Source organism: Centropristis striata, chromosome 5 (assembly GCF_030273125.1).
Source record: "Centropristis striata isolate RG_2023a ecotype Rhode Island chromosome 5, C.striata_1.0, whole genome shotgun sequence".
NCBI classification, from domain to species: domain Eukaryota; kingdom Metazoa; phylum Chordata; class Actinopteri; order Perciformes; family Serranidae; genus Centropristis; species Centropristis striata.
The window spans coordinates 22,574,532-22,600,733 of NC_081521.1; the positions used below are offsets into that span (position 1 = coordinate 22,574,532).

Below are 26,202 nucleotides of genomic sequence, written 5' to 3' on the forward strand. Positions count from 1 at the left end.
CCGTTTTGGTCTCTTCCCGATTCACAAACCCAATAATTCCATTACAGTCCCTTCAGACATCACAGCTCCTCAGTTCCAAAAGAAAAAAAAATGTCAATCTACGGTCCGTCACTGTCTTTGGTGAGGTAGCTGGCGTGTGTTTTTGTAAATGTCTGCTGTGTGTTTGCCTGCCTGGTCCTGGCTGTAGGCATTATACCAGTTCTGGCCAGGCTGTGGTCTCTGGCCTTCCCGTGCACCGCTTCCGCCTGCGGTGTGGCGTGCCTCCTTCCTGTGTGTGTCAGAGGCAGTTTGGTCTGATTTATAGGCCCCTGACACACGGCGCTTTGGACCCCACCTCTGCTGCTGGAATGGCTATTCCATGTGTCGGTGGTGGATCCACCTGGGTGGTTCTTCACTGATGGGGGTCAGATGTGGTCCTGCTCACAAGCTCCAGGAGCTCAGGGGAACATGCCCTGCAGACAGTGTGGAGAGAAAGTGCTTGCAGAAAATGTGGTTCCGGGCTGATGAGGCTTTACTACAGTTAAAGCAACACGTTTGCAGCAGCAATGATCTATGATCTGTTATTTTGAGATATTCTATATCTATAAAAAATAATAAAACAAGGTTTTTTAAGTGTTATACCATCAAAGCAACTTTAGATTCAACAGTTTTATTGGTCATAGTTTATTTCTGAAAATAACTTTTAAAGTCTGAAACACCTCCAACCATATTGCCACTTTAAAGTGAAACATCTTCCTTTTTGTAAAAGCTGAGTATACATCACACCTACCGCTGCTGTATTTTTTCCCCATTATAAACATGAGGAAGTTTAACACCTTTTGCACTTGCACCCAGGTTTCACATTTTGTCTGTTCTTCTAAAGAAAGGCTATAAGTATAAAAACCTTAAACATAAGAGCTTATTCGTGCTTTGTGGCGTTTAAGTTCTGCTTCCTGTAAAACATTTTAACACTGACAGCTCTGCACTCACCGTTGAACAGTTTTAGGCGGAAGTTGCTGCAGCAGGTGAGTGTAAGTTGGGGGTAAGGTGGTCTCACTGCACTGTCATTGTGAAGTATAACAAAGAAGTGGTTGAATTTAGACACACAAGGAGAACATAAAACAGCCAGTGTGTGGACCTGCGACTGAAGTCAGATATATCAAGTGACCTCTGTGATCCTGACCACCTCTATGTGAAGGTCTGATTTGAGGCTGCTACTGTTAGTATTTGGATTTTAAATGATTATAAATGATTATGTTATTTTGGGTGAAATAATAAACATCTTTCATCTATTAGCTGGAAGCCTGGTTTAAGTCTGGAATTACTTGGCTATAAAATAATCATAAAGTTATTGTCATATTGCTGGGTAAAATTGTTGTTGGACTTTAAAATACTCATAACTTAATGTATGCTCTTTATAGTTGCAGCTGTTAAAACGAGTTTACGATTCAGATGCATGGGTGGAAATGACAGTTGACTTCCTCCTGCTCACTAATGATGGTGCCTCCATTTTACGCACTGAAGCGCCGTCCCTCGCAGTCCCCCCTCCTCTCTGTGGCTCTCGCCGAGCCTCCGCTGTTTAAATGGGCCAAGTTGAGAAGCGGCGGAGAGTGCAAATCTTGTTTGGTCTGGGTCTGTGAACTTCAGCGTGACTTCAACGACATACACAGGGGTTAAAAACAACTCTTTCCAAACTTTCAACTGTATTAACGCTGCGCAAATACGACTCAGGAATATCAAGCCTGATATGTTTGGCTTGTGGTTCTGATTAATACCATATGCCACAATAGTTTAAGTAACCGGAGAAATTTAATATTAGTTTCTTTTTTATTGTCTTCATTGGCTGTGAGATTACATTCTTGATCACATGTAAACTCCCCATAACTGAATTGGTGTGCGTTATTTTTTTAAGATTGCACAGCCGCCTCAAAATTTTGCCTCTTAGTGAAAATAAAAAAATAACTCGTTTCGCCAAAGGCAAAGAATTAAGAGACACGACGCGTAGCTGCGACTGGTAACGATCACCGTAGGTAACATAATGTCCGGGGCTCAGGGCTAACCATGTCAGGTATTAACAGAGCGAGCGTGATTAAATGTGGGAGGTAGGAGCTGTGAGGCTGGCGGAGAGCGCTGCTGCGAGCTGCAAACTACTGAATGGGAATCTATCCGGCAACTTCACCAGACCGCTGTCTCACGGCGACACGGGGGCTCTGCGTAAAACCAAGCGGCGCGTCTCCAAGTCTGGGTCAGCCCAACTCACAGACGGAGAGGACGCTGAAGTTGGATCGGGCGAGCAGCTTTTCACTTGTTACCGGCGCTCGGCTCCCACTAACATGCCTGCCATCAAAAAGGAGAGGCTGGATGGAGACGACATGGCATTGACTGCGTTCAACCAGTCAGAATACCTGGCCCCTTTAAATGCCACCGCTATCCCCGTGGTGACCCCGCATCCGCCGCCCTACGACCACATTTTCGCCCATCACCGCGCGTACTTGGGGCTCCACGACTCGGCGCTGCATCACCAGCACCTCCACCACCACACGGACGACTTAATGCTGGAGAGGTTCTCCTCCATCCCCGACTTTCAGCCCTTCTTCGACAACGGAGAGCCGTGCATCGAGGTGGAGTGCGGGGAAAATAAGGCTTTGCTTTATATCAATAAATTGTGTCAAGGTAGTAAGGGACCCTCAATTAAATACAGGGGCGAGTGGCTCACCCCCAACGAGTTCCAGTTTGTCAGTGGACGAGAGACTGCCAAAGATTGGAAACGGAGTATTAGACACAAAGGTAAGGACAACCTGCACTGTCCTCACGTTTCTTTTGCAGAGAGGGACACCTCGCCATCAATTAAACACTTTAAGACGCTGCTTATTCTGGGTACAAACTTGAGTCTCGTGGTTTGGTGTTGAGTTTTGGAGTGAAAGGGTTACAGCAGTCAGTGCGTAAGGAGACAGATGAGAAAAGGCGCATATCTCCCTCATACCAGCCGAGGCTTTGACACAGAGTTTGGGCTGCGATCACACATCAAACCGGCGCATTTGGAGTAGGCTGCACCGGGACTGAGGTGAAAAGTTATACATAGATAATTGAATGTGTGGCAGATTAAATATTTTATTCCCTTATGATGGGATGAATCGTTCCGTTAAGTGCAGCTGCACTTGTGCATGGGTGTTGACACTTTTACGCATCGCATGTTAGGTTTGAGATATATTTTTGAAAATTAGCGTTCTGTTTGTCCACTCACAGTTTGTGGTAAGTGTGATGATTTTGCAACCATTTGCAATTTTTAGACTAAATATTAATCTTAGCTGCTTTTAAAGTTAGACGCATTATGTAGGTGTTTGGTAGATTTTCCGGTATAATTACCGTGACAGCATCAACACTGTTATACTGTTCCGGTATTTTGGATGTGGACATTTATAGCATAGTATTTTTATGCAATAATTACTCATGTTGCGCGCACTCTCTCACCACATACACACTTAGTCGCACACACAGAAGGTTACTCAGGCAGAACTGACACGCGTTAGGATGTGTGGGGGGAGGGTGTCGCCCCTAGGTCAAAAATGGTAGCCTAATAGTTTAATATACCAATTCCTATAGACAGATGACAGGAGACTGCTGTCTCTCAGGCTCTCTGCACTTGACCTATGGCTAGAATAAAACTTCATGGCAGAAATGTAGAGGGGATAAGTCAAGTTTGTCTGCAGGGACTGACTCCTTCAGATACACACTGTGTTGATTGGATGATTTTTGACAAGAATTTGTCTGGAAAATTGTGAGTCCTGAGATGGTGGGCAGCAGAAAAGGGCCCACTGTGGAGGGGGATGAGTTTACTGGCTGGAGAATATAGTTGGTAGGATTCACTAAAAATTGTTTTTGTTGTTTCTTCTTTTAGGGAAAAGTCTCAAGACTCTTATGTCCAAAGGAATCTTACAGGTGCACCCTCCAATCTGTGATTGTCCTGGTTGTCGAATTTCATCTCCAGTGGTAAGAATATTTAAACTTCTGTCATACGGGTGTTACTGCAGCAATGTGTTTCTGAACCTGTAGAGTCAACTAGAAGAAGCTTTATGGAACATGTAGTTTTAGTTTGACTTGAGGATAACTTTTTTGCTGTGGATATTGTATTTATGGAATATGTGGGTTTAAAAATGCTGGATTGTTTATTGTGGTGGTCGACAATTTGTCTCATCTGTGAAGGTTGTTACTTGTCGAAGGGCTCTATGAACGCAGAAAGAGTTCAAAGATAGATTAAAATAATACAAATATTCTTGTGAAAGAAACTATGAAGAAGTATTTGTGATTGTAATATCACCTTAAAGCCTAAAATTACTCTTTTTGATTGTTTTTCTCACTTAAATTGACAACAAATGCTGTCATATTGCGTCAAGATAATTTAATTTATATGGCAATTATATCCAAAAAAATTACAAATCTGACTCAAAGGTTTTTACAGTCTCTACTCGTGTTTCTGTTTTTTTTTAAATTTGTCTTTCCTCCTAGAACATGCTCTAATAATTAACATGTAGTTACGCTTGTGTGAAAGCAGGACTAGACATACTTATGTTTCATGAAACAGTGAGTGTTTATTAGAGCATTGTCTTTCTCTGTAACCTTGATGTTGAAGGCCCTAGAGCCCCACATGTCAACTTTGATGGTAATTTTTTCCAGCATGAATATCAAATCCACTTTGAGCCTTTCACTGAACAACTGAGTATCAAACTGCCTTTTCTTCAGAGGCATTGAGCTGTCCAGTGTGGTTGTTTGACGTTAGGTGTCGTTGGTCAGGCTCTTCTGTCCCATTGAATCAGTTTCCTCACCTGGTTGTTGAACTTTTGTTTGCCTAGTGCTTCCCTCAGGGCTCGGCCAGGGGCACCATGCCAAACCTTGAGGCCTTGCAGGTGTGTCACGATTACGGCATCACCACTGTGTGTGTGTGTGTGTGTGTGTGTGTGTGTGTGTGTGTATGTGTGTGTGTGTGTGAGAGAGAGAGAGAGAGCTTTGAGCAAGCACACTGCCGGCTCACCGTCGCCAAATCTGTTCACACAGGTGCGGCGGGTTGTGTGTGTGTGTGTGTTTGTGTGTCTTTGCGTGTGTGTTTTTATCACCACGGAGCGCATCTGTCGTCGCTCCCAAGCACTAATCTTGAGGGAAGGGTGTAAGAGGCTTAGCGAGCTACTGAGCGTGGCTACTGCTGATTATTGTGTGCGAGGCACGCAAGGCAAAGGCGGTTTAGATAAGCCGGAGGTGTTTGAGTGATACAGGTAAACTGGTGACATTTTTCACAGCCAAGAATGAAGACCTGCACCCTAACACATAGGGTTCAAGCCAAACGAATTACCCAAGGGAGGGAGGAGGCAAGAAAAACAGATACTAGAAATCATGTCTTATTTTTTTACAGATGGATTTGACCATGTTTGCTGATGTTCACGCTCATCACAGATATCAGAGCGATTGGCTTTTGGCTTGTTGGAGCTTGTGCAGTTGCACTTTAATTACAGCTGTGACGGAGTAGAACTTTGTTATTGACGTAAGCAGGGGATATGAGAGCCTTAAGGTTGTTGTTGTAGCCTTCTCTCCCTCTCTTCCTTTCCTTGTCTGGTGGCGAAGCCTGAAGTCTAACCCACCAAGTGAATACCACCGTGACACTTTCACATACACACACACGTACACGCACACAGGCTAAGTATGTTGGCAGCTCCATGCGAGGCGGTGAGGGTTAGGCGGAGGAGGGAGGGCAGTGGGACTTGTATGGCCTGTACTGGCGTCTCCCTCTCTCCCCACTGACTCCCCTCAGGGCATGGCAGCCAGCACTCCCTCACTGATGAGCTCTCTCTCTCTCTCACACACATACACACATAGACACACACGCATGCAACACACACTATATGCCTGCCTACTGACACAAATTACCTCATGCAGTCATTTATTTTGAAAGTTTGACGGCTGAACTTTGAGTGATCTTGTTTCGCTATAGGCATGAGGCAAGTGATCATAAAAAAGTGCAGCAGCTGGTGGGAAGACTTTTCACCTGCCTGCTCAGAACTCGTGGAAGTTAATTTGCTGTGTCGGCCAGGGCACAAGCTGTTTGTAACGACAAGACACAAACTGTAGAGTTGTTACACTCAGCAGAGTAGAATTTAAATATGTCCACAACATTGTTTTTCCACACTTCATGTGCTGTTGATAACTAGCTGTCAAGGTGTGTTAGCTCTCTATTAAGCCAGTTATTATGTAATAATTAGGTGCTTAAATTATTTTTCAGCTTTCATTGTCAGGAACGTTGCCCCTTGAAGTTGTTAAATGTGTCTTATGTCGTATGTTTGTGAGTGTTTGTCATTCTTTTGCACACACACAATCAAACTTGTGTCTGCATGTTGAAGTTTATTCTTGGCTCTGTATATTTGTATTTTTGTCTGTACATACTTGTGCGTTAGTTTGTATCCACGTCTCTATGCGTGCATGTCTGTGATTATTTGTACGCCTGCGATGGCTGGCTGACTTGCCTGCTTGCTGTGTGTGCATGTGTCTGTGTTTGTGCGAGTGTGTGTCTCCTCCCGGGAGAGCTGGGCTTCCTCTGCTCTGTTATTTCAGCGGAACTGGCGGAGGCTGGGAGGAAATTACACTCCCCTCCTCCAGCTCGTAAAGACCTCCTCCAATCAAGGGCTCCTCTTGCAAAGTGGAATTAAACGCATACACACACACACACATTCATGCTCAAACACACTTTTGCCTATAACTTATAGTCTGTCTCATTACATTTTCATAATGCCACTTCCAATAGTGTTAATGGGGAAAAGATAATTAAAATCAAAGTGCACCATATTGAGTGAAATAATAGAAGTTGAGCCGTTATGTGATGTGGAATTATCTTTATAGATCAACTACCTACTGTACACTGCTTCTATTTTGTGTGTTTTTGCTTGCATGTGTGTTGCTGAGGCTATGTTGCTATGGTAACAACAGAATCGGTCATTGGCCCAGAAGTGTGCAGAACTGTGGTCATGTCGAGTGTGTTTGTGCACTTTTGTGTACGTCTCTCTCCGAGTATCGGACAAATTAGAGATTAAGTGAGACTCTAATGATCTGTGTGTTGTGGGTCTTAATCTCGCTTATCGAGATCAATACAAATTGAAATGTGTGTCACACACAGAGAAATACAGTAACAGTTGTATACACACACATGCAAAAACTACCTCGTTGTCTTTATCTATGAATAATTCAGTTAAAATAAACAATTTAATTTAGCAAATTAGCCATTAACTTCCACTAGTGTGCATTCTAGCAAGACGGCAGACATTGATAGAGAGCTTAATGTGTTTGTGTTTGTGTGTGGACATGCCGTTTCTTAAAGTGTTGCTCACTATTTGACTGGTTGTATGTGTGTTTGGGTGTGGACCCTGTTAACAGGCGGCTAAAATAAGTTGGAGCATCTGTCTATCAGCAAAATGTGGTTTATCACAACAAAGCCAGCAGCGATATTTCTAAAAACCCTCCTCCCAACATCTGTATTTGCATTTGTTGTTCGCCATGTGATTTCCTCTGATAGTTGCAGCCTCGCTGCGTTGCATCAGGCCTTTGCAGACAGAAATGTCATAATTTTACTGTCATACATCCAGTACACTCAAATAAGCACATGCATATGCAGTGCCTTACAGTTATGTGTACAGTTTATGATTATTAAGTTTGTCAACAATGTACATCACCTGTATACATGAATCTATTTCATATTTTAACCAAGGTCAACATATTTACTGTACACATTTTTATTTCTTAACTTTTGTGACTTTTCATGTGATACCAATAGTGTGCTAAACGTCATTATGAGAAAGAGTACGGTAAAGACCACATTTTATTTTTTCAGCAAAATGAGTAATTTGAGTTTCTTGATATTTCCTCCAAAACATAACTGATGATAATCATACAAATTATACTTCTGTTTCATAATTGAAGTGTAACTAGGTGTTCAATTGTATGTGACTTGTCTGAAACCTTTTAAAGATTTTAAAACATTTTAAGGAGGTGCACTTTTAAAAGTCTGGCAGTTTGTCGTTTCAGTGTAATTAATGGACTGTTTCAAGTGAGTTGATCTTTACAAGAGATTCTAGTAGTTTTCAGGAAAAATTATACTTTTGTCAGGACAAACACAAGAGAAAATGCAGTTGAAATTACTAACCACAACTTGATACTTGCCTCCACTTCCCCTGTGTTTGTCTGGGGAGAGAAAGGCCCAGTCGTTACCTGTCCATAAAGCTCCCCTGCGGCGGCCTCGGTGGGCCTATCCAAACACAGAGAGGGAGAGAAGAAGGGAGGAGGCAGGAGAGAAAGAAACAAGAGGGAAAGGGGAGAGCGAGAGGCGCGTTGGCACGCTTGACTGCACCGCCACTGACCTCCCAGCGCCGCCCCAGCAGCCCCCCTCCCTCCTCTCCGCCGCCTCTCGCCCTCTGTGCACCTCTCCCCTCCCCCCACTGCTCACCCATCCCTCCCCCCTTGCCCTGTGCCGCTCCACTGGGCTGCAACTGCCCGCTCGACTCAGCGCGTGGGGGCTGAGGGTGCAGGAGAGCATGAGTGTGTGTGTGGGGGGTGGAGGCGGGGGACTTGGTCGCATGCCTGTCCGCCCTACAGTGCTTTCTCACTTTTTTTCTCTTTCTCTCACACGGCCTTGAACAACCAAGTGTTGCCTAAAGTCTGTACATAAACCACACACACACACACACACACACACACACACACACACACACACATACACACACACACACACAGACACACAGTTATCCTGCATCAGATTTATTAAGCCAAGTACAAAGTACATTTGCACTTATAAGGAGTTTTACTTGATATGTCTGGAGCCTGATCTCATGGCAAATTTATAGTTGCATTTGGATTTCTGAAGTCATGAATGTTCTTTGTACAATACAATATGTTTGAAATAATGTAGCCTGTGTAACTTTAAAAGAAACCTCTACCACTACCTCTAAATGGCACAGGAACAGGACTGAAAATGTAGAGCCATGATCTTTTATTTGTTTTACCCATCTGTATGGTGTACTGAGGAGAGACATTTCCTATGGTTGAAGATTCTCTCCATACAAAATGAATAATTCGATTGATTGAGTCACACTACAAAATTCTACATTTGTGTACAGAACAACAAGACAGTACCCTGTCACTAATATTTAACTAGAAACACCTTTGCTTTGAACTTCCAAAATGTGACACATCACAGCTTTAATTAGGTGTCACAAGAATTTTTATGCTCGTGTACCCTGCCATTGCAAATAATGACATCATTGGTCATAGGAAGTTTTCCTATTGCATATATGCATAAAAAATATATGTGGTTTTATACAAAATGGCTTAAAAACTATTAATTGTATAAATTACTTACTATAGTCTGGCCGTACTAGTGTGTTTGTGTGCTTTTAGCAAGTGTATGTTTGTGTTTGTAGCGGACGAATGTGTTTATTCCTCTACCTCCTGTATACAAAAGTGTCAATATTATTATTATATTTATATGCCATAAGAGTTCAACGTGTTTCAAATTACATGAGCTGCAGTTTATTCACAGCTGTTTTTGATCTTTGCTGTTTTGCAGATATTAGAGTAAGTTTGTTTACGTGCCCACTAATAATTTGATTATAACAAGATTAGTCAAATATAAGGCTTGTTTTTTTTACTGTGGCCTGCACAGTACACTGTGCCTTTGTCTTATTTCTTTCAGTGTTCTGATTCTGAACATGCACCAGAAAAGGTCATAGAGTGCAGCGGATGCAAATGGGTGTTTCTATAAACAAACATTGTCATGGCTAGTGGTGAAGAAAAAAGAAGCCAAAAATGATATTTGGATGACAGCAAAACAGCTTTCATGTCACAACTAATGCAAAGTAATAAAGACCGTATGAAGGTACGCTATGAATTAATACAAGCAAAATAGAAAAACAGCAACTCAGTCTCTTCATTTTCTTCTTGTGTGGTGGCACTAATAAGAGGTTTTCTCCTGGCGACTACAAGTCCTTCCAGACATTATCCTGCCTATCAAACACATCATATTAACTTTATTATTGGGTTATTGGGGAAATCCGGTTACTGCGAACCATGTAAACACTTTAATCAAACTATTACTTTAATCTGATTATTCACAGTAATCAGGTTTGCATACTGAGCGATCTAAATATGACGAACGCTGACAAATTTGTAGCTAATCACCTTTTATGGGTACACCTGTGAAAATGTCAGGATGGGTGAGTCAGAGATAAGGAGGTGAGACTAAACAAAGTATGTATTTCGTGAAGAACTAGATTTCAGGCTTTCACAAACACCAACAGACAATTTGTTTGTTTTGGCCTTGTTTCAGAGCTCTTATGTGAGCACGGTAATGACCGCTTCACCCCCTCCCCATCTCCCTCTCTCCTCACCCTCATTTTTTTCCTCTCTCCTTCTCTGTCGTCTCCTCATTCCCCCTCCCCCTTTCCCCTAGTGCTTGCGCCAAGTCGGCCCGCCATCCCGCCTCCACACACACACACACACACACACACACACATGCTGCGAGGTAACGGCAGACAGGCGCGTGACTCATTAGGCATTCGTCCCCCAGGGAGATCGCTGGGGGGGCGCGTGCGAGGGAGAGAGAGCGCCGCAGCTGCAGGAATGTCACGGGCGGCTACCGCTGTGTGCATGTGTGTGTGAGCGTGTTTATGTGTGTGTGTGTGTGTGTGTGTGTGTGTGTGTGGGTGTGTGCTGGCTAATGCTGGTAGGAGCCAGCGGCAGGGCACTGCACCTTTCAGGAAATAACGCAAGGAGAAAGAGAAAAAAACACACACTTATTAGTCCTCTTTTTCCACCAAGAGCCCATTTAAAAGTCTGAAATAATTTTAGAGAGAAAACAGTGGATTGTCATATAATTTCGCTTTGAATTTAAATGTCTTTGCTGGCAAATGTGTAGCTGTGAGATTACCCTGTATTGTTTTTCAATACAAGAGCATTTTGTTGTATTTAAACCAACCCCTTCTATAAATGTATGAATTCAACACAGTGTTCAAGTGACTTACATTAATATATGTGGCTGTAATGCGTTAATGGTTTTATTTGAAATAATAATACCTTTTTGACTATTTCTACTTATTAAATGAGAATGTATGCAGACTATTATATGTTTTACATGTAAAATACCATATTGAAGTACTTTTTAGTTCTTGCCATCCCTCAAGACTGTCTTCAATAGGCTACATTTAGCTATTAAGATCACAGGGTATCTTATAAAGCTGAGAAGATTAAGTGATTATGGATGTGTTGTCCACTATTACTCGCCAACTATTTTGGATGTCAATTAATCGGTTTTATATTATTAAAAAAAAGAAGTCAAAATGATCTTATTCCAGCTTCTTAAATGTGAATATTTTCTTGTTCCTTTACTCCCCTATGACAGTAAACTGAATGTCTTTGAGTTATCAACAAAATACAAAATTTCAGGATGTCATCTTTGGCTTGGAAAAACACTTGCTCCGCATATTTCACCATTGACATTTAATAGACTAATCAATACATTATTCAACAATGGAAATGAATGTTAGTTGCAGCCCTAGTTACTAGTACTTTGCAAAATCAAAGCCACCTTAAATAGCAGTACTATTTAGCGTGATAAGCTGTTCAACTTCTTATGTTATTTCTAGTGTTATTATCAAGTTCAACTTGTTGTGTTATTTTCAGAGCATTCTGAGAATGTGTGTATAATGGGTATATTTGTGTTTATGGGCAGTGCTTCTGAATGGTTGCAAATTGTTGTGACCTATTCAACTGTCTGCCTAGATTGTGTAATAAATTGGTCAGTGTGTCCCCATGCATGTGCATCTGTATGTATGTGTCTTTTTTGTGTGTGTAAATGTGAAGCCCAGATATATTTCTTGGCTGCCTGACTGACAGAAAGCGTGGGAGGTGATATTCATAGAGGTGCTTTTAGTGGGACTTTTATGAGAGACTTTTTTCCATGGCTGAAAGGAGGTTGACCACACACAGTAAGGTTGCCTCAGAGCTGAATGCACGCGCATGTGTTGTGTGCGTGCACGTATGTGCCTGAGCGCTCAGGCGCCCTTCCTTTGAGCGCTCCTACGTGGGCTGCCAGGGGTGTGTTTAGCTTCGTGTTTTGTTTCGGAGAGCCCTCCCCCGTGCTGCGGAAGTGTTGCCGGAAGCAGTGGGAGCTCACCCCCAGTTCTGCGTCAGTGCCACTAAAGAAAGGATCGGGGCTTTCCGGGAGGAGAGAAGAGGGGGGGAGGGGGGGCTGTCAGCCTGGGTATGTCACGGCCATGTGGGTGGTTGTCTACACGCTCACACACACTCACACAGCCTCAGTCACGACTGGTCTTAGACAAACTATTCTTGTATACACTATTTTGCTGGCATGCTCCAAGTAAAATCCCCTGCTTTGGAGGGGAATTCTAAGGAACAGGTGTGTGTGTGTGTGTGTGTGTGTGTGTGTGTGTGTGTGTGTAGTGTACATGTGCAATTTTGTGTTTTCCCTGACTATGTGAAGACAGCAGTAAAGAGACTTAGAGGTGGAGAGTTTGTATTTAACAGATGTGTGTCTGAAAGATGTAACTGTGGTTGCATCCATGGAAAAGTGCTGTTCTGTTTTTCTGACGTGATGTTGCGCTCCTGTCTCCTCCCTCTAACGCACCCTGTTGGAGCTCAAGCACTGACTTCCTACAGTGAGACCATGTGTGGAAGTAGCAGAAGTATCTGAAAGTGATCCACTGTCCTCAAACGCTGGAGAAGAACTTGTAGAAAGCTCCGACAGGAAAGAAGAAAAGAGGAAAAACCTCTTTTCTGGCAAGGCACGATAAAAAGGGGAAAGGAAAGAAATGTGCAGAACTCTGTGGCCTGCTCATCCTGGGGGATGTTTTCATCTTTCTCTGTCTTCCACCCTCCCCACCCCCCCACCCCCAACTCTTTTTAATGTCTGCCATTTGAGAGACTCCAGAGGGGCTGCACCTGTTTGCCTCTTGGCTAGGAGCCCCCAAATCCCTCCTCCTGCCCCCGCCTGCCACTCATGCTGCCGCGCTTCCTGGGATGGAAGGAGCGAGGGAAGGAGGGAGCGAGGAGGAGGTGGGGGGGGTTGCGTGTGGTGGAAGGGATAGCTGGAGGGCTTAAAGGCGTCCGGGAGTAAGAGCAGAGTTGGAGGCACAGAGAGAGAGGGGAATATAGTTTCAAATCCGAGTCCACTCCACACCGGACAGACCTTAATTCTGTGGAGCTTTTTCTCTCTCATGTTTTAACTCACCACATTCTCTTTCAATTCTGTATTTTCTCTCACCTTTTCCCTCTCCTGCACGAAACCACATCCGCTCTCCCTCGATTCCCTGTTAACATTTCTCCTCAGCCTATCCTTCTCTTGCTCATCTCCAATTTCCTCCCCCGGCTCAAGCTCTTCTACTTTCTCCATCTCCCATCCCTACTCTTCCTTTGCATCTCTCTCCCCTTTTTTCTCCCCCTTCTCCCTTTACGCTGTGATAGGACCATGTTAATCTGCAGTGACCTCTTCAGGTCACATTAAAGGTCGCCCAGCTTCACTTCCTAATGCCCCTAGGGCCGCTCTTTCCTCTTTATCCCTTATTTTCTCTGCTTACTCCTGGCAGCTTTGGAGCAAAATAAACATTCTTTTCAACAACCAACTTTTCTCCCCATCCATTTGGTTTTAGAGATGAAAAGTACAACAAACGTGACTTCTGTGTTTTGTGCTGGTTAAAGAAACAGCTTGTTTAAAAAAGGAAGTAACTATGTTACTGCAGACATACCCAGTTGACCTAACATAGAGTATTGTCAGCTTTTTTTCGGTTTACTTTATAATTTATTCACTATGACTTTATCATATCTAGCTGGAGGCTGAATGTCAGTCTTACAGATTATGTTGTTTGGGTTTCAGTGTAGCTCATGGGTCCCAGCAACACTGACTTTTCTATGGTTGCTGCTGAAGCATTTTTTCCTGGAAGCTTGTAAATTATGTTTCATTCTGATGACGATGTTGTTTAAAGGAACATTGTGTAGGATTACAGGGGATCTATTGATTGGCAGGAATGGAAGATGATATTCATAACCAAGTTTTCATTAGTATATAATCACCTAAAACTAAGAATCATTGTGTTTTTGTTTGCTTAATGCAAGCCCATCATATCTACATAGGCAGCATGTCCTCTTCTGAGTATCTCACTGGGGTTGGACAATATGACGATAGATACTGTGCGACAATAGAAATGTGTCTACTGGCTGAAATGTTGCAATACTGTTTCCATCACGGTAGCTATTCTCATGCGATTTTGTAATTCTCATCTAGTCTAATGATCTTGCATGGTATTGTGATTTCATAAATCCAGCTATCTTTAATGTTAACAGTAATTTGGTGCAATCACGGAGGAGGAGAGTGAATTTGTAAGCACACAGCAGGACAAGGTATCCTGTTAACCTAAAAACCTGTGACGCTTGGAATAGCTTAAAGCTTATATTTAGAAAGAATTTTAATTTGGCTATTTTCAGTCTTTCGTTTTTAACGCGAGTGTTGTCTCATGTAGGCAGCTGTATTTGTTTGTATTGAAGTTTCAAATGAAAGAAGAAAATAACCAGTTGTGATTAAGTATTGTATAGCTATTTCAAACTATTCCTTAATTATTTATATCATTGCATATATCATTATATAAAATGTATACACCATGATAGATTTTTGGCCATATAACTCACCCCTGGAGCCCGCCGTGTTGCACCCCCATGTTCCTACAGTAGCCGAGACAAACACTGCCTCGAAAGAGGGCCTTTTGCTTTTTTATGTAACGTGAAGGCTGCTGTAGGTTCTTCTTCATGCTTGAAAAGAGAGGGGTGGGGGTGAGGGGGGTGGGGGGGTATTCAGTTGGTTGCAGCCTGCAACCTCCCTGCTAGATGCCACTTCATCCTGAACACTGGTTATTTAGCATAATTAATATATAAGAGTAGATATTGTTATAATAGTTTTTCATCATACAAATAAACCGTTTTAACGGCTTAAGTCTGGTACACATACATGTTAAATCTTAACAGGTAGGTGTTACTTCTAAATTATTGTGTGTATATTTATTTTAGATGAAATAGCAATCAATAGAGCTACTCATTAATCTTTCCACTTACCCCCTGCCAACTGCACAAGGTACCCCCGGGGGTACAAGTACCCCTGTTTGGGAATTCTTGAATTAATGTATTTTGTACACGTTTTTTTTAAAAAGCAGGGTAACAGGAGACAAAATAGCCAGTCAATACTGTAAAAAAAGGGGGTACATGTCTCACTTTATATTTGAGTCCAGGTTCTTCTTTTATGTACATTTCTTGAGATAACTCAGTGTGCTGCAACTTAAAAAAAAAGACTCATTGATCAAACAGTAACACTAGCAAAACTTAATATAAATCCTGTTGCTAAAGTTTCTCCTTTATCTTTGTGCCTTGTTGTGCAGAACCGCGGGCGCTTGGCTGAGAAACGCACCATCCCCCTTCCCCCCAACCGGGTGCCCAAGAAGGAGCTGGCCTCCATCTTCAGCAGTGACGACAGCGAAGGTAGCGAGCGGGCCAGTGGGGATCATGCCCACATCAAACAGGAGGACGAGTTGCATTACAGTATCATGAGAAAGAGGTGAGACACCTGTGACTTCTGTGGGGACAGCACAAATGTGTTCCTGTGTCGTTCTTGAACCAATTACCACTTAATATCTCAGACTTTTTAAAAATTAAAAAAGTTTAAATATATATATATATATATATATATATATATATTTTAAACTCTTTTTATGTGTGTGTTAAGAGGACACTGACACACATGATTATGATCATTAAAAGTGATTCACAGTAATAAATCCGGTGTTTTGCCAGATTCTGTCTAAAAGCAAAAGGGTGAAACTCTTTTAATGACACCTCAGACATGGGTGTAGTATTTTCATCAAAAGTGATTTTAGGAAAATTTGAGGTGTTAAAGACTCATTTTGAGACGAACAGACAAAGAGCCGTGTTTCAAAAACAAACTTGCAGCTTTTGCTTTGGGATGTCTAATGGAAGGATATGTGCTGAGCTTTGAAAGTGTTAATTGGTTCGTTGGTTTGTGTTTTGTTGCTCCTGCCAAGTTTCAGTGTATCTGTCCTGACTTGATATTGAAAGAGTCACCTGAGTCACTTCTGTCTGCTTCACCCCAACCTGGGCTGTGCTCTGGAGCAGTTTGATTACAGGCTGTGTATTATAAAACATTCATAAGTCGTGCTTCTTTATGCACTTTATTGCACTTTTTAAGCTTAAATGTAAGGAACATTTTGAAATGGATGTGAAATAATTTACTTTGGTATCTACGTTTATTGGGATATGCATTTGTTTATGCAGAAAAAATTACAATTTAAAATGGGTTTTGAGCTGGGGGTATGAAATGAGTGTACAACACAAACAGGCTTGGTGAGACAAACTAAGATTAATAAAACGAAATAGTACATGCTGCCTCGAAAAAAATGCACCGTCTGGCATGTATCTATAAACAGTACATCTCTTGATCCTCATCTGTCACACAATAGTCTTGTTCTTGTTATTTTAATCAAATCAGGAGGAAAGCAAAAATACTTGACAGGAATGTCTGTTTTGTTTCAGTATTTCCATTTTTTATTTTTGAAAACTTCTTGGTATCAAACCATTACAATACCGCAAGTGGAAGGTATTAGGAATGCAGTTTAATGTAAATCATGTCAGAAATGGCAGTGGCTTAATTGTGAAATAAACAGCACATTTTAGCGTGAATCAGTACACGGCTCACTAATTGTCAAAACGGTAATTTCCCACAATAATGGATGGAGAGTGCTCAGGAGCTGTATACACATTAGATTGGGTTTGTCATAAAAAAAAAAAAAAGTGAACTGCTTTTCCTAAAAGCCTGTTTGGATTCAAGTGAATAATCATCTTCACACATCTTCATACATGCAAATACACACATTCAGGATTACAATGAGGTCACCACATTACAGTGCTCCCTCTGTGATGGCATATCTGCTTTGTTCCAAACATGAACTAAAAAAAGATGGAATTATAATCATTTAAATTTGCTCCCTCACAATCAGCACTTTGATCCATTTGAAGTGACAGGAATGAAGACATTTTCAATCTGGAGTAAACATCACATGGATTTGTGATTACTTGGTACATGACAGGCTATGGACAAATATAATGCAGAAGCTGTTCATTGATTAACCTCAGAAAGTCCCCAGCTGCATTATAAGCAGCTTGTGCAACCTCATTACAGGAGGGGATGTTTTTCATGTCTTGAGACTAGCGTGTGACACGGTGGACAGCACAGCAACTGTGAAGCTTTAAATGGATCCACTAACCTCATTTAAGAGGGCTTCCCCTCCCCCTGACACTTGTGCCGCTGGCGTGTTAAGATGATAATGAATTTAAAGAACACTTATGACTAATATGTCAGGCTTTTACCCTTTGAAAGGCGACGGACTCGCTGGAGCCGCAGCTCCGGTCTGTCCTGGGCATCCGTCTCAGCCCTGCTTTATCCCCCAGTGCTGGTCTGGACGAACGGGATAATGGGATGTCCAATCACGGAAATGTGATTTCCATTGACCGCAGCTTCGTAAGTGAGTCGTAGAAGGGTCTTAACAAATTGGATTTGGCCAATGGATGTGAAAAATACAGGGCCTCTGTATACATGTGTGAGCGTATCTGTGCTGTCTCATCCACACATCATCGAGGCTGGCGGCAGCACGGTGTCTCACCCACTTGGTTGCTGCAGCCTACCTACTGTAACTGCACTTTAATCTCCATGGGCACATCCAAGCGGCATCTGTCAATTATTTATCCAAAGTTTTTTATCCTAGCATAATACCTCATGCAGCAAATTAACTTCAGGTGACATTACATTTTCTTCAATGCATAGTTAAATGTACCAGCATTTTACTTTGATACAATAGCAGTATTAAAAAACAAAACAAAAAGAAAAGGCCTGTGCAGAAAAATAGCATCATTATCTTCTGTTTAGCTTAAGTTAACAACATGTACACGGTGCTGGTACATAAAGAGTCACTCAGGACTTACCAACACATTTGTAACAATTCAAATAATGAAAAAAACTGTTTTAGATCTATTTTATTTTTAACTTGGTTTTTACTTTTGATTCAGTCGTATCTATAATTAAGAAGATTGTGTCATTTTAATCGTGGTAAGGGTAAAAAAAGTATCAATGTTTTAATACTTTTTACAACATATGTCACTTTGTTTGGCATTAAAGAGATGTCCTTGGTTGGTTCAGGTAGCTTGTTTTGCATTAAGAGGATTTGTCTGTTGGTGTGCTTTCATAGCTCATCATTCTCATGCGGACGTCCTCCCCAGTTCATTATGAACTGATCCACCTTCTTTTAATCAGATTAATGTTAATATTTGCCGGCTTTACAGACAATTAGTTTACTTGGTGCTCCACAGATCTTTGCTTGTCCTGCTGAATAAGCACAGAGCATCTAGACACTGAAGTGCTGCCAAATCACGGAGCCAACCAAATAATCGTTATCGCTCCTTTGGGGTGTCACCACCAAAGTCTTGTGTGGATCCCCTACAACACACATAAGCTGAAAGATAGAAACAAAGTCTTGTTTTGTTATTACCTTTGTGTATTGCTTTGGTATCAGTGCTGCAGATTGTTTGTGTCTGACTTTCGTTAACACTGATTTATGGATTTCATCTCCAGGCCTTAATATTTGATACCGGTAACTTCTGATTTTAGTGTCTTACTCAAGGGCAAAACAAAGCCTACCTTAGTGTTTGTTTCAGTTGGCCGTAGATAACAAGGCTTTGATTGAAAAGTGCTGACTGAGAGTCTGGGTAATTACCCGGCAACCACCGTGGATTTTATAAGTCACACCCGCTGATGTCTGCCTTTCAGCCTTCATCTGTTAGAAGAAAAAGAAAATCCACCATACATACCCATTTATTAACATTCACCAAAACAAACTAAGGCAGTTTCTCCACTTTTCAATCATGCATGAGGCCATTTGCCACATGAGCATTTACATATGCAAATGCCTCTTTCTACAAGAGCATAAAACATACCAAGCTGTTTGGTTCATCCACTCAGCTTCTGTATATAGCTGATTGAAATAGGCTATATACAGAATTCAACATAACACACACTACTATAACACTACAAACATACTGTCTGAATGATTCAACGTCTTCAGCAGCATGCTTAAAGTTGGAGTAATTGTTTGCATTATATTGATAGATCTGGTTATAGCATTGTCTACTCCATTGTCTTTTTTACCATAATGTGCCCCATTTCTTTGGGGCATTCTGAGCTACAGAGGTCAACTGATAGTGGATTTTAATAGGGTGATATAATAATGATTATAGAATAGGAAAAGGATGACAGTCGATTACTCCATCGATATCAGAGCAGCAGTATGAAATGAAAGTTAACTTTCATTTAAACTTTAGTTATCTCACATACACATTACCTTGCCTCATGTTTGGAGTATTGATGTACCTCACTGTGTTATTGTTGGAGGCCGCGTAGCCATTGGCCCCTGAAATATCCTATCAACCTACGATTGGTCAACTACTAGTCTGCACTTCGAAGCTCAGTGAGAGAAAACTGATGTGTTTGCTGCAGGTTCAGGCTGAATAGTGAAATAGAAGCTTACAGTCATAAACATGAAATAATCCGATATCGCTACTCACTATCAGTGTGTTTTCAGTTTTCCTTTACAGCCCACCTTTCTGTATGAAAACAGATCTTTTCATAGAGGAGCATTGGCTCGAATTTGTTAATGGGTCTGTGTGTGTGTTTTTAATCTTCGCAATAACCAGACAGAGAGAAAGACACTGATGCTGAGTTAGCTACTGTATGCCTATTGCATTTGACATTTTGTCCTCTGGCTTTATTGAACAACTGTGTCATTGCGTTATGCCAGTAAGAGGTCACGGACAGTGTGAAATTACTGGAAATGGCTCTCCCCTAAAGCACTAATTAGTGAGCTTGGAGGTTTTATAGCTTTCTAGAGGAGCTTTCCGCTTCAGGAATTTTTGGCCTTGTTTACACGCGTTTACCATGGCAACAGAGTCACAGCAATTTAGTAGTTGATTGGGCGTTGGCTAGCAGCGAGGCGTTCGTTGTTTCCCCATAGAGCTGTGTTTTGTCTGTTAACTCCCTCATCAAAACACAGGATCAACAAAAAGATGGTCAGCAGTGTTCCAGCAATTTAGTCTCAGATTTGGCGTTGGCTTGAAGCGTGAGCTTTATCATTTCCACGTGGAAAGAATACAGTATTTACTATTCATGTTCTGTCATACATTATGTTGAAACCAGCTGACGATATTAAGAGCTTTGGGCTTTCATACAGTATCGACAGTTCAACAGTGAGCTCTTTGAAACCTCAAACACATTACATTACAAACCAATACTTTCCTTTTCTTAATACAAATATTCCTTAAAACTATTTTTTGTCCTTAATTTGAAATAGAAATAAAAACAACAGAATTAGAAAAATGATAATAGTTTATAATGTGCGAGCCAGAGGAGAAATTAACAGTAAAACCAGCAGCGTGTGCATGGCTCAATGCAGGGGAACTTAAATGTAACATGGCGGACTTACCATATTCTATTTCTATTGTACTTTTCTTCTGCTCCCTCGGCTGCCTTATCGACCTCATGTCAGCCTGTACAGCAGAGGAACAACAAGGAGAAGTGAAGCCCAAGTGAAGCCAGGCTACTCTTACTTATTTATGTATCTATTTCTGTATTTATTCATTACCCCCTCTGCTTGCAGGGTTCCCAGTTGCGGGTTGCCTTTCGATCCAACTGTGAGCAGCATGACAATTGTGTTTCCGTTGCTCAGAGGAATCAGACAAAACGTAAAATGTACACGGAACAGATCCATATTCCTGCTTTGAACTTTACGCGCCTAAATCGTAGGCATGTAAATAAAAGACTTAATAAAAGACTTGCTATATTTTTTTCTTCTGCAGAGCATCAGAGAAACTACTCATCCTTATTTTTTTGGCCAGGTCCATATCTTACAATGCCATGGTTGTTGAATATTACATATTTCCCAGTAGTATATGAATGTTGCTATGAGCCACCTGTGCAGGTTGGAGTAGGCTGAGTTTTTGGGCTGTTGTCCTGAGAGCAGAGGATTGTACACAGTAAACCTGTGAGCACCAGATGTTACACAGCGCTTGCGACCTGTCTCTCTCTCTCTTCTCTGTCTCTCTTGCTCTCTCTCTTCCTCCACTCCTCCACCTTCACATCCCTGCTGTCTGTCTGTCAGCACTTTCCCAGTGGTGGTGTGAGACATGGCGTCAGGGTGCCTGAGCTGCCAGCTTCTGCCAGCTCACACTGTGACCTCCAGCCCCGCCACCTCAGCTCCGCGTGCCAATGCCACAGCAGGCCACTACTGGGCATTTATACTGAGTCGACATCCTTTGCCAGGAGATGAGTTTTTTTCATGTTGTTTGGATCATTTTGAAAAGTAACGCCTACTGAAATGGTAGAAGGGAGCTCAACCTTTTCTTAACAAAAGAAATCGCACCAACAACTGATCTGGCAGGCGGATATTTATTCTGGAATACTGGCCATTTTTATGGCATTTTTTTGTGTTCATGGAGAGGCATGATTCAGCATAATTAGTTTATTTTAGGTAATTGTTAAAATACAGAAAAATAACTCAGAATATATTGTATTAGGGGTGTCACAAGTCTCCAAATACATGATTTGATTACACTTCAGAATTTAAGGTCATACTGACAACTTATTTAAATGGGGGAATCATCGATCTTGCTTTTCATTTCGATAATTCAAATTTTGGTTTCAAAATTAGCTTTCATCCCTTCATTGTATTGAGTAGCAGGTGCTATGATAAGTGATATAATAAGTTATACTTGATTTTTTTTAAAAACAAACCTTGTCATGGTAGATATAGTGTTTGGGCACAAAAACTTTATTTACCATTAATAAAAAAGGTCTTAAAACATGTTTACGTTCCCTAAAACTTATGTCAAAAATAGTTTTGCTTTGGTGTCAGCATCTAAACTCTGAAATCTTATTGGCACCGGTATCAAAACTTTAAATTGATAGCCAGCCCTAGTATAAATTAGATTAGTTATACAGACTTTGTGGTATCATCAATAGTACCCATGACGAATGTTGAGTATTAACACATATTAGTCATCTCAGTGTCTGGGTCAGTGTGTCTGTCCTGTGGCCGGAGATGAGAGGTGCGGTATTGACCAGTTTAGGGATGAGCTGAGGATGAGATGATTGTCTCCGGCGTGCACCTGGGTGATAAGAAGGCAGCTCATGTCTTGCTTTGCTATCAGGCCCAACAGCCACAATATAACCCCCTCCATCCTCTGCGAGGCCCCCGTCCTTCTGAGCTAACCTCAGCCTTAGGAGCTCCTTAGGGAGCGCTGACTCAGGTGACTAGGTTTTAAACACCACCCCCCCTCCTCGCTTCATCTTCCTGGGCTTGAGTATGACCTTGCCTCCACCCAGTGAAAGAAAGGGGGAGGAGGTTGTGGGAGGGCAGAGGTGGGTGGGGATAGGGCTAGACCCTCATTAGTCCAAGCCGAGGCGGGACAGCTCAGGAAAAGTGCGCTAATTACCCCACTAACAATGTCCTTGCCGTTCATGGCTTAGAGCGGCAGCTTCGCCACAGGATAATAACCCCATCACCTCTCTGAGAAGTTCAGGATGGCATTATCATGATCACTTTAAATGATGGACAGAGGGCGGTGTTTTAACGCTGCCAGCTGGTTGATGGATCTGGCTGCAGTTTCTCTCAGTGGAGTGTGCAACTGCAGTGTGTGATGTGCGTTTTGTTGGAATCACTTGGTGACGCAGATGCATTATTATAGGACTTTAAACACAATTTTTAAAAAAACTCCATCTTTATTTTCTTTTTGGAGAAAACCATTGGGCTCTCAGACACAGAGAGCTACTAATTTTAGCAAGTTACACTCTAAAAAAGAAGTCTATCATTAGTCTGAAAAGATTGCAGTCACTGTCCAATCAAGCGTCTCTTTGCTTAGCAACTGCTGCTGACTGTTTTGTCTGGGCTGTTTTCTGAGTCATTGGTTCACTGTAACTGAAAGGTGACTGGTGAAGCCAGCATGGCCAGCATTAGGGCCCTCCACGCTTTCCTTCATCTTTTCTGTTAGCGTGTGGAAAACAGCTTGGCGACCGAGAGCCTGACATTACAGCAGGAGCCTGTAATCATGGGACTGTAAAAACCCAAATCCAGCAGCCGCAAACAGTGTGGCCTCGTCATAGTGGTGGCAGCTAAGGACCATTCACCGCTTCTGTCCCATAAACTGTGCCGTGCTGTGTCATACCAGACCCCCTTCATAGATGATTCTGCTTTCAATAAAGTTGCCAGTTAAGCCTATAAACAAGATTCCCGCTGACACGAGAGGATGCTGATACCATCAAACTGACATGTTTAAATACTGCATGTTTTAGGCTTATTTTGTGAATGAAATTATAGTGTGCATGAAGTTTCTTATTCTTTTGCTCCTCCATGTAACATAAATGTCACAGTCATTTAACAGTAGATTATATTTATACTGTAATCTAAAAGATATTCAGCCCCGTACCTCACACAAGCTGTTTGCCATTACACTGTGACTCCACTTGTACTGCACGGCTGCTGTACTCCCCTCAAAGTCTAACCGCCTATTTCCCATCATTATGCTATTTAATGCGATCAGGATGGTAATCAGATTCCAAATGAAATACCTCCATGACACAGTTGTTTGGGCCCAGTGGTGTGGGGAGGTTAGAAAGGCGGCTGGTGGAGACTCAAGAAGGGCAGAGTGGCTCCAACCAGATCTGGGCCTAATCTGTAAACCCTCCTCCTGCTCCTCCTTTGGGTGCTGAAGGGCAGGGCAGGGTGTTTGAAAGACTCTTGTGAACAGTTTTGTTGAGAAGTGTAGGCACGACAATAGAAAGAAGATGCCATATAACACAGACTCGTTATACTGTCTCTTAGATATGACATTTCTAATAAGTAAGGAGGACCTATTCAAGGCTTTATTGATGTTGTTTTTTAATTGTTTGTCTCTTCACATTATCCAATTCCCATATAACTCTAAAACAGCAGTTGGCGGCCCAAGTTATAAAAGAGCCATAATCAGGTTTTAAGCTGCTAAACTACTTATGAGTTGTGAATATGTTCGTTAATACATCTTAGTGTGGAAGATGAGTAGGGATGAGACCTAAAAGTGCTGGATGCGGTAGTCTGTCAGAGTGTATTACACACCTCAGAGCTAAAAGGGGGTTGACAGGACAGCCACTTGTAGCTGCTGAGTCTGTGTGGAGGTATGCATTTTAGAGAGTGCTGTCTGGATGGAGGATTTCTGCAGTAAGTAGTGTGTGAAATAGTATGACTTTATGCGCTGCTGCTTTATCTCATGCCAGTTTGGATTGCGTTGTGGAATTAAGTTTGTTTGGGGCTGCTTCTAAATGTGTTTATCCTCTCTTTCCTCTGTGTGTGTTTGTGTGTGCGTGCATGTGTGTGTGTCAGTCGTGACAGTGACCTCTCTACAATCATCTCCAACCTGCACCACACCAGACAGCACGGCATGCCCGAGGGCCAGTCAGCGTCTGACCACAACACCAGTACCGGACACACAGGTAGGACCCCCAATGATTTTGCATGTGTGTTTAAATGTTTGTCAGGGTCTCTTTCATTTTTCAGTCTTTCCTCTTTGGATCCAGGCTAGGTGATATATAGCCCTTTACATCTCCTGTAACATATGTAGACGTTCCATTACCCATTTAATTTACCCTAATTTGTGTGATTTGGGGGAATTTAACATAAGCTTATTACTCATTCCTGAAGGTCGCCCTTAAGTTGATTACTTAATGTTCTTCCCACATTCTCTGCCACACTCCAGGATTTCTGTTAAACCCCGTTTTAAATTACCTCTGAATAAATAGCTTTGTTTGCCATTAATCCAGTTTCATGTGAGCAGAGGAACCATGGTGTGCAAGAGCTTTTCTTACAGCTTACAGACAGAAGACAGACAGCATTTAATCACAGCTATTTGTCAAGTAGCTTGTGTGAGGATGTTGTGCTGCCTTCAAAGACGTATGTTTGTTAAACAGCCTCTGTGGATATCACTATTCAGCGATCAAGCTACTGTACTGGATGTTTCTGCCTCACTGATTTAGTTGTACCTATTGTCATGTCATATGTTTGTGTTATGTACCGTATCCCAACAAGGTATAATTGAAAGCAACAATTCTTCACAATAGGGATGCATGATATATAAATTATAGCCAATAAGTAATTGGACAATATTATAAAGCCAAATTGGTTGTCATTGACTTAACAAGCGCAGCATCTACACACTTAGATGCAGTAGCATCTAAGTAGTATTGTCTGATTTGACAGATAATGTTGAAGTATTACATTTGTATTCTTAGACAGAATGCTACATAAAAGCCAAACCTTTTTATGTACTTCATCAGAAAAAATAATTGAAAAACAGTCAGTTCTTTGTTGTGTGTGTTGTCTGTTAGGTTTGGTTAGGTCAAAGCTATGAAATATTAAATCATCTGCCTTTGCTTGCTACACCTAAGTCTCTCTTACCCTCAAGTGTGCATAATCTCCAGATTATGAACTCAAAAATGTGAAATCATCTGCTATTGTATTGGTATCAGCCACAAGAATCAGGAAATTATTGGTTATCATATCGGTTGAAAACAAATTCACATAATACCTCCTTACTTGACAAGCAACCCAAATGTATATGATTGCATATTTAAAAATGTATATTTTCAATAATTATTCAAACAATTTTGAAGTTATATACGAGTCACACTAAGTTCCTGCATTTTGTCTCTCAACTCTGATGTTGGCAACAATTTTACACTATAATTCAATGTTATGGCTCTTATATAATTAGGTTTTTTTTCCCGCACATTAACCACTTAAAACCCATCTCTCTGCCATGATGAGCTTCAGCTGTATATTATGTATAGTTTACCCCATACCTCATTTTTAGAAATAAACATTCTATTGTTTTGGAGAGGTTCAGCGACATCAGTGACACCACAAACGAAAAACACCCTAGCTCCCATAAGGTTAAACCTAGAGATCTTGAATCTTATACAGGTATGGGTGAGGAGAGACAGAGGATATGTGGGGACTTGTACAGTTCTGGCATAAAGCATGTCCGAGTTTC

General features: G+C 41.7%; 1 protein-coding gene across 4 annotated transcripts in view; it reads left to right on the plus strand.

The window, feature by feature from the left end:
- The first annotated feature begins 1,607 nt into the window (after positions 1 to 1,607).
- samd11 (sterile alpha motif domain containing 11) overlaps positions 1,608 to 26,202 on the plus strand; it is a 59,161-nt gene continuing 34,566 nt past the window's right edge. For 2 of the 4 annotated variants that reach the window (XM_059332338.1, XM_059332339.1), the window contains exons 1-4: positions 1,608 to 2,766; positions 3,878 to 3,969; positions 15,447 to 15,622; positions 24,537 to 24,646. In XM_059332338.1, the coding sequence (XP_059188321.1) occupies positions 2,073 to 2,766; positions 3,878 to 3,969; positions 15,447 to 15,622; positions 24,537 to 24,646 (1,072 nt within the window). In that variant the 5' untranslated portion in view covers positions 1,608 to 2,072. Of the gene's footprint in view, positions 2,767 to 2,922; positions 3,044 to 3,877; positions 3,970 to 15,446; positions 15,623 to 24,536; positions 24,647 to 26,202 lie in introns of those variants that run through there. The other 2 variants (XM_059332341.1, XM_059332342.1) reach the window with 2 other exon arrangements.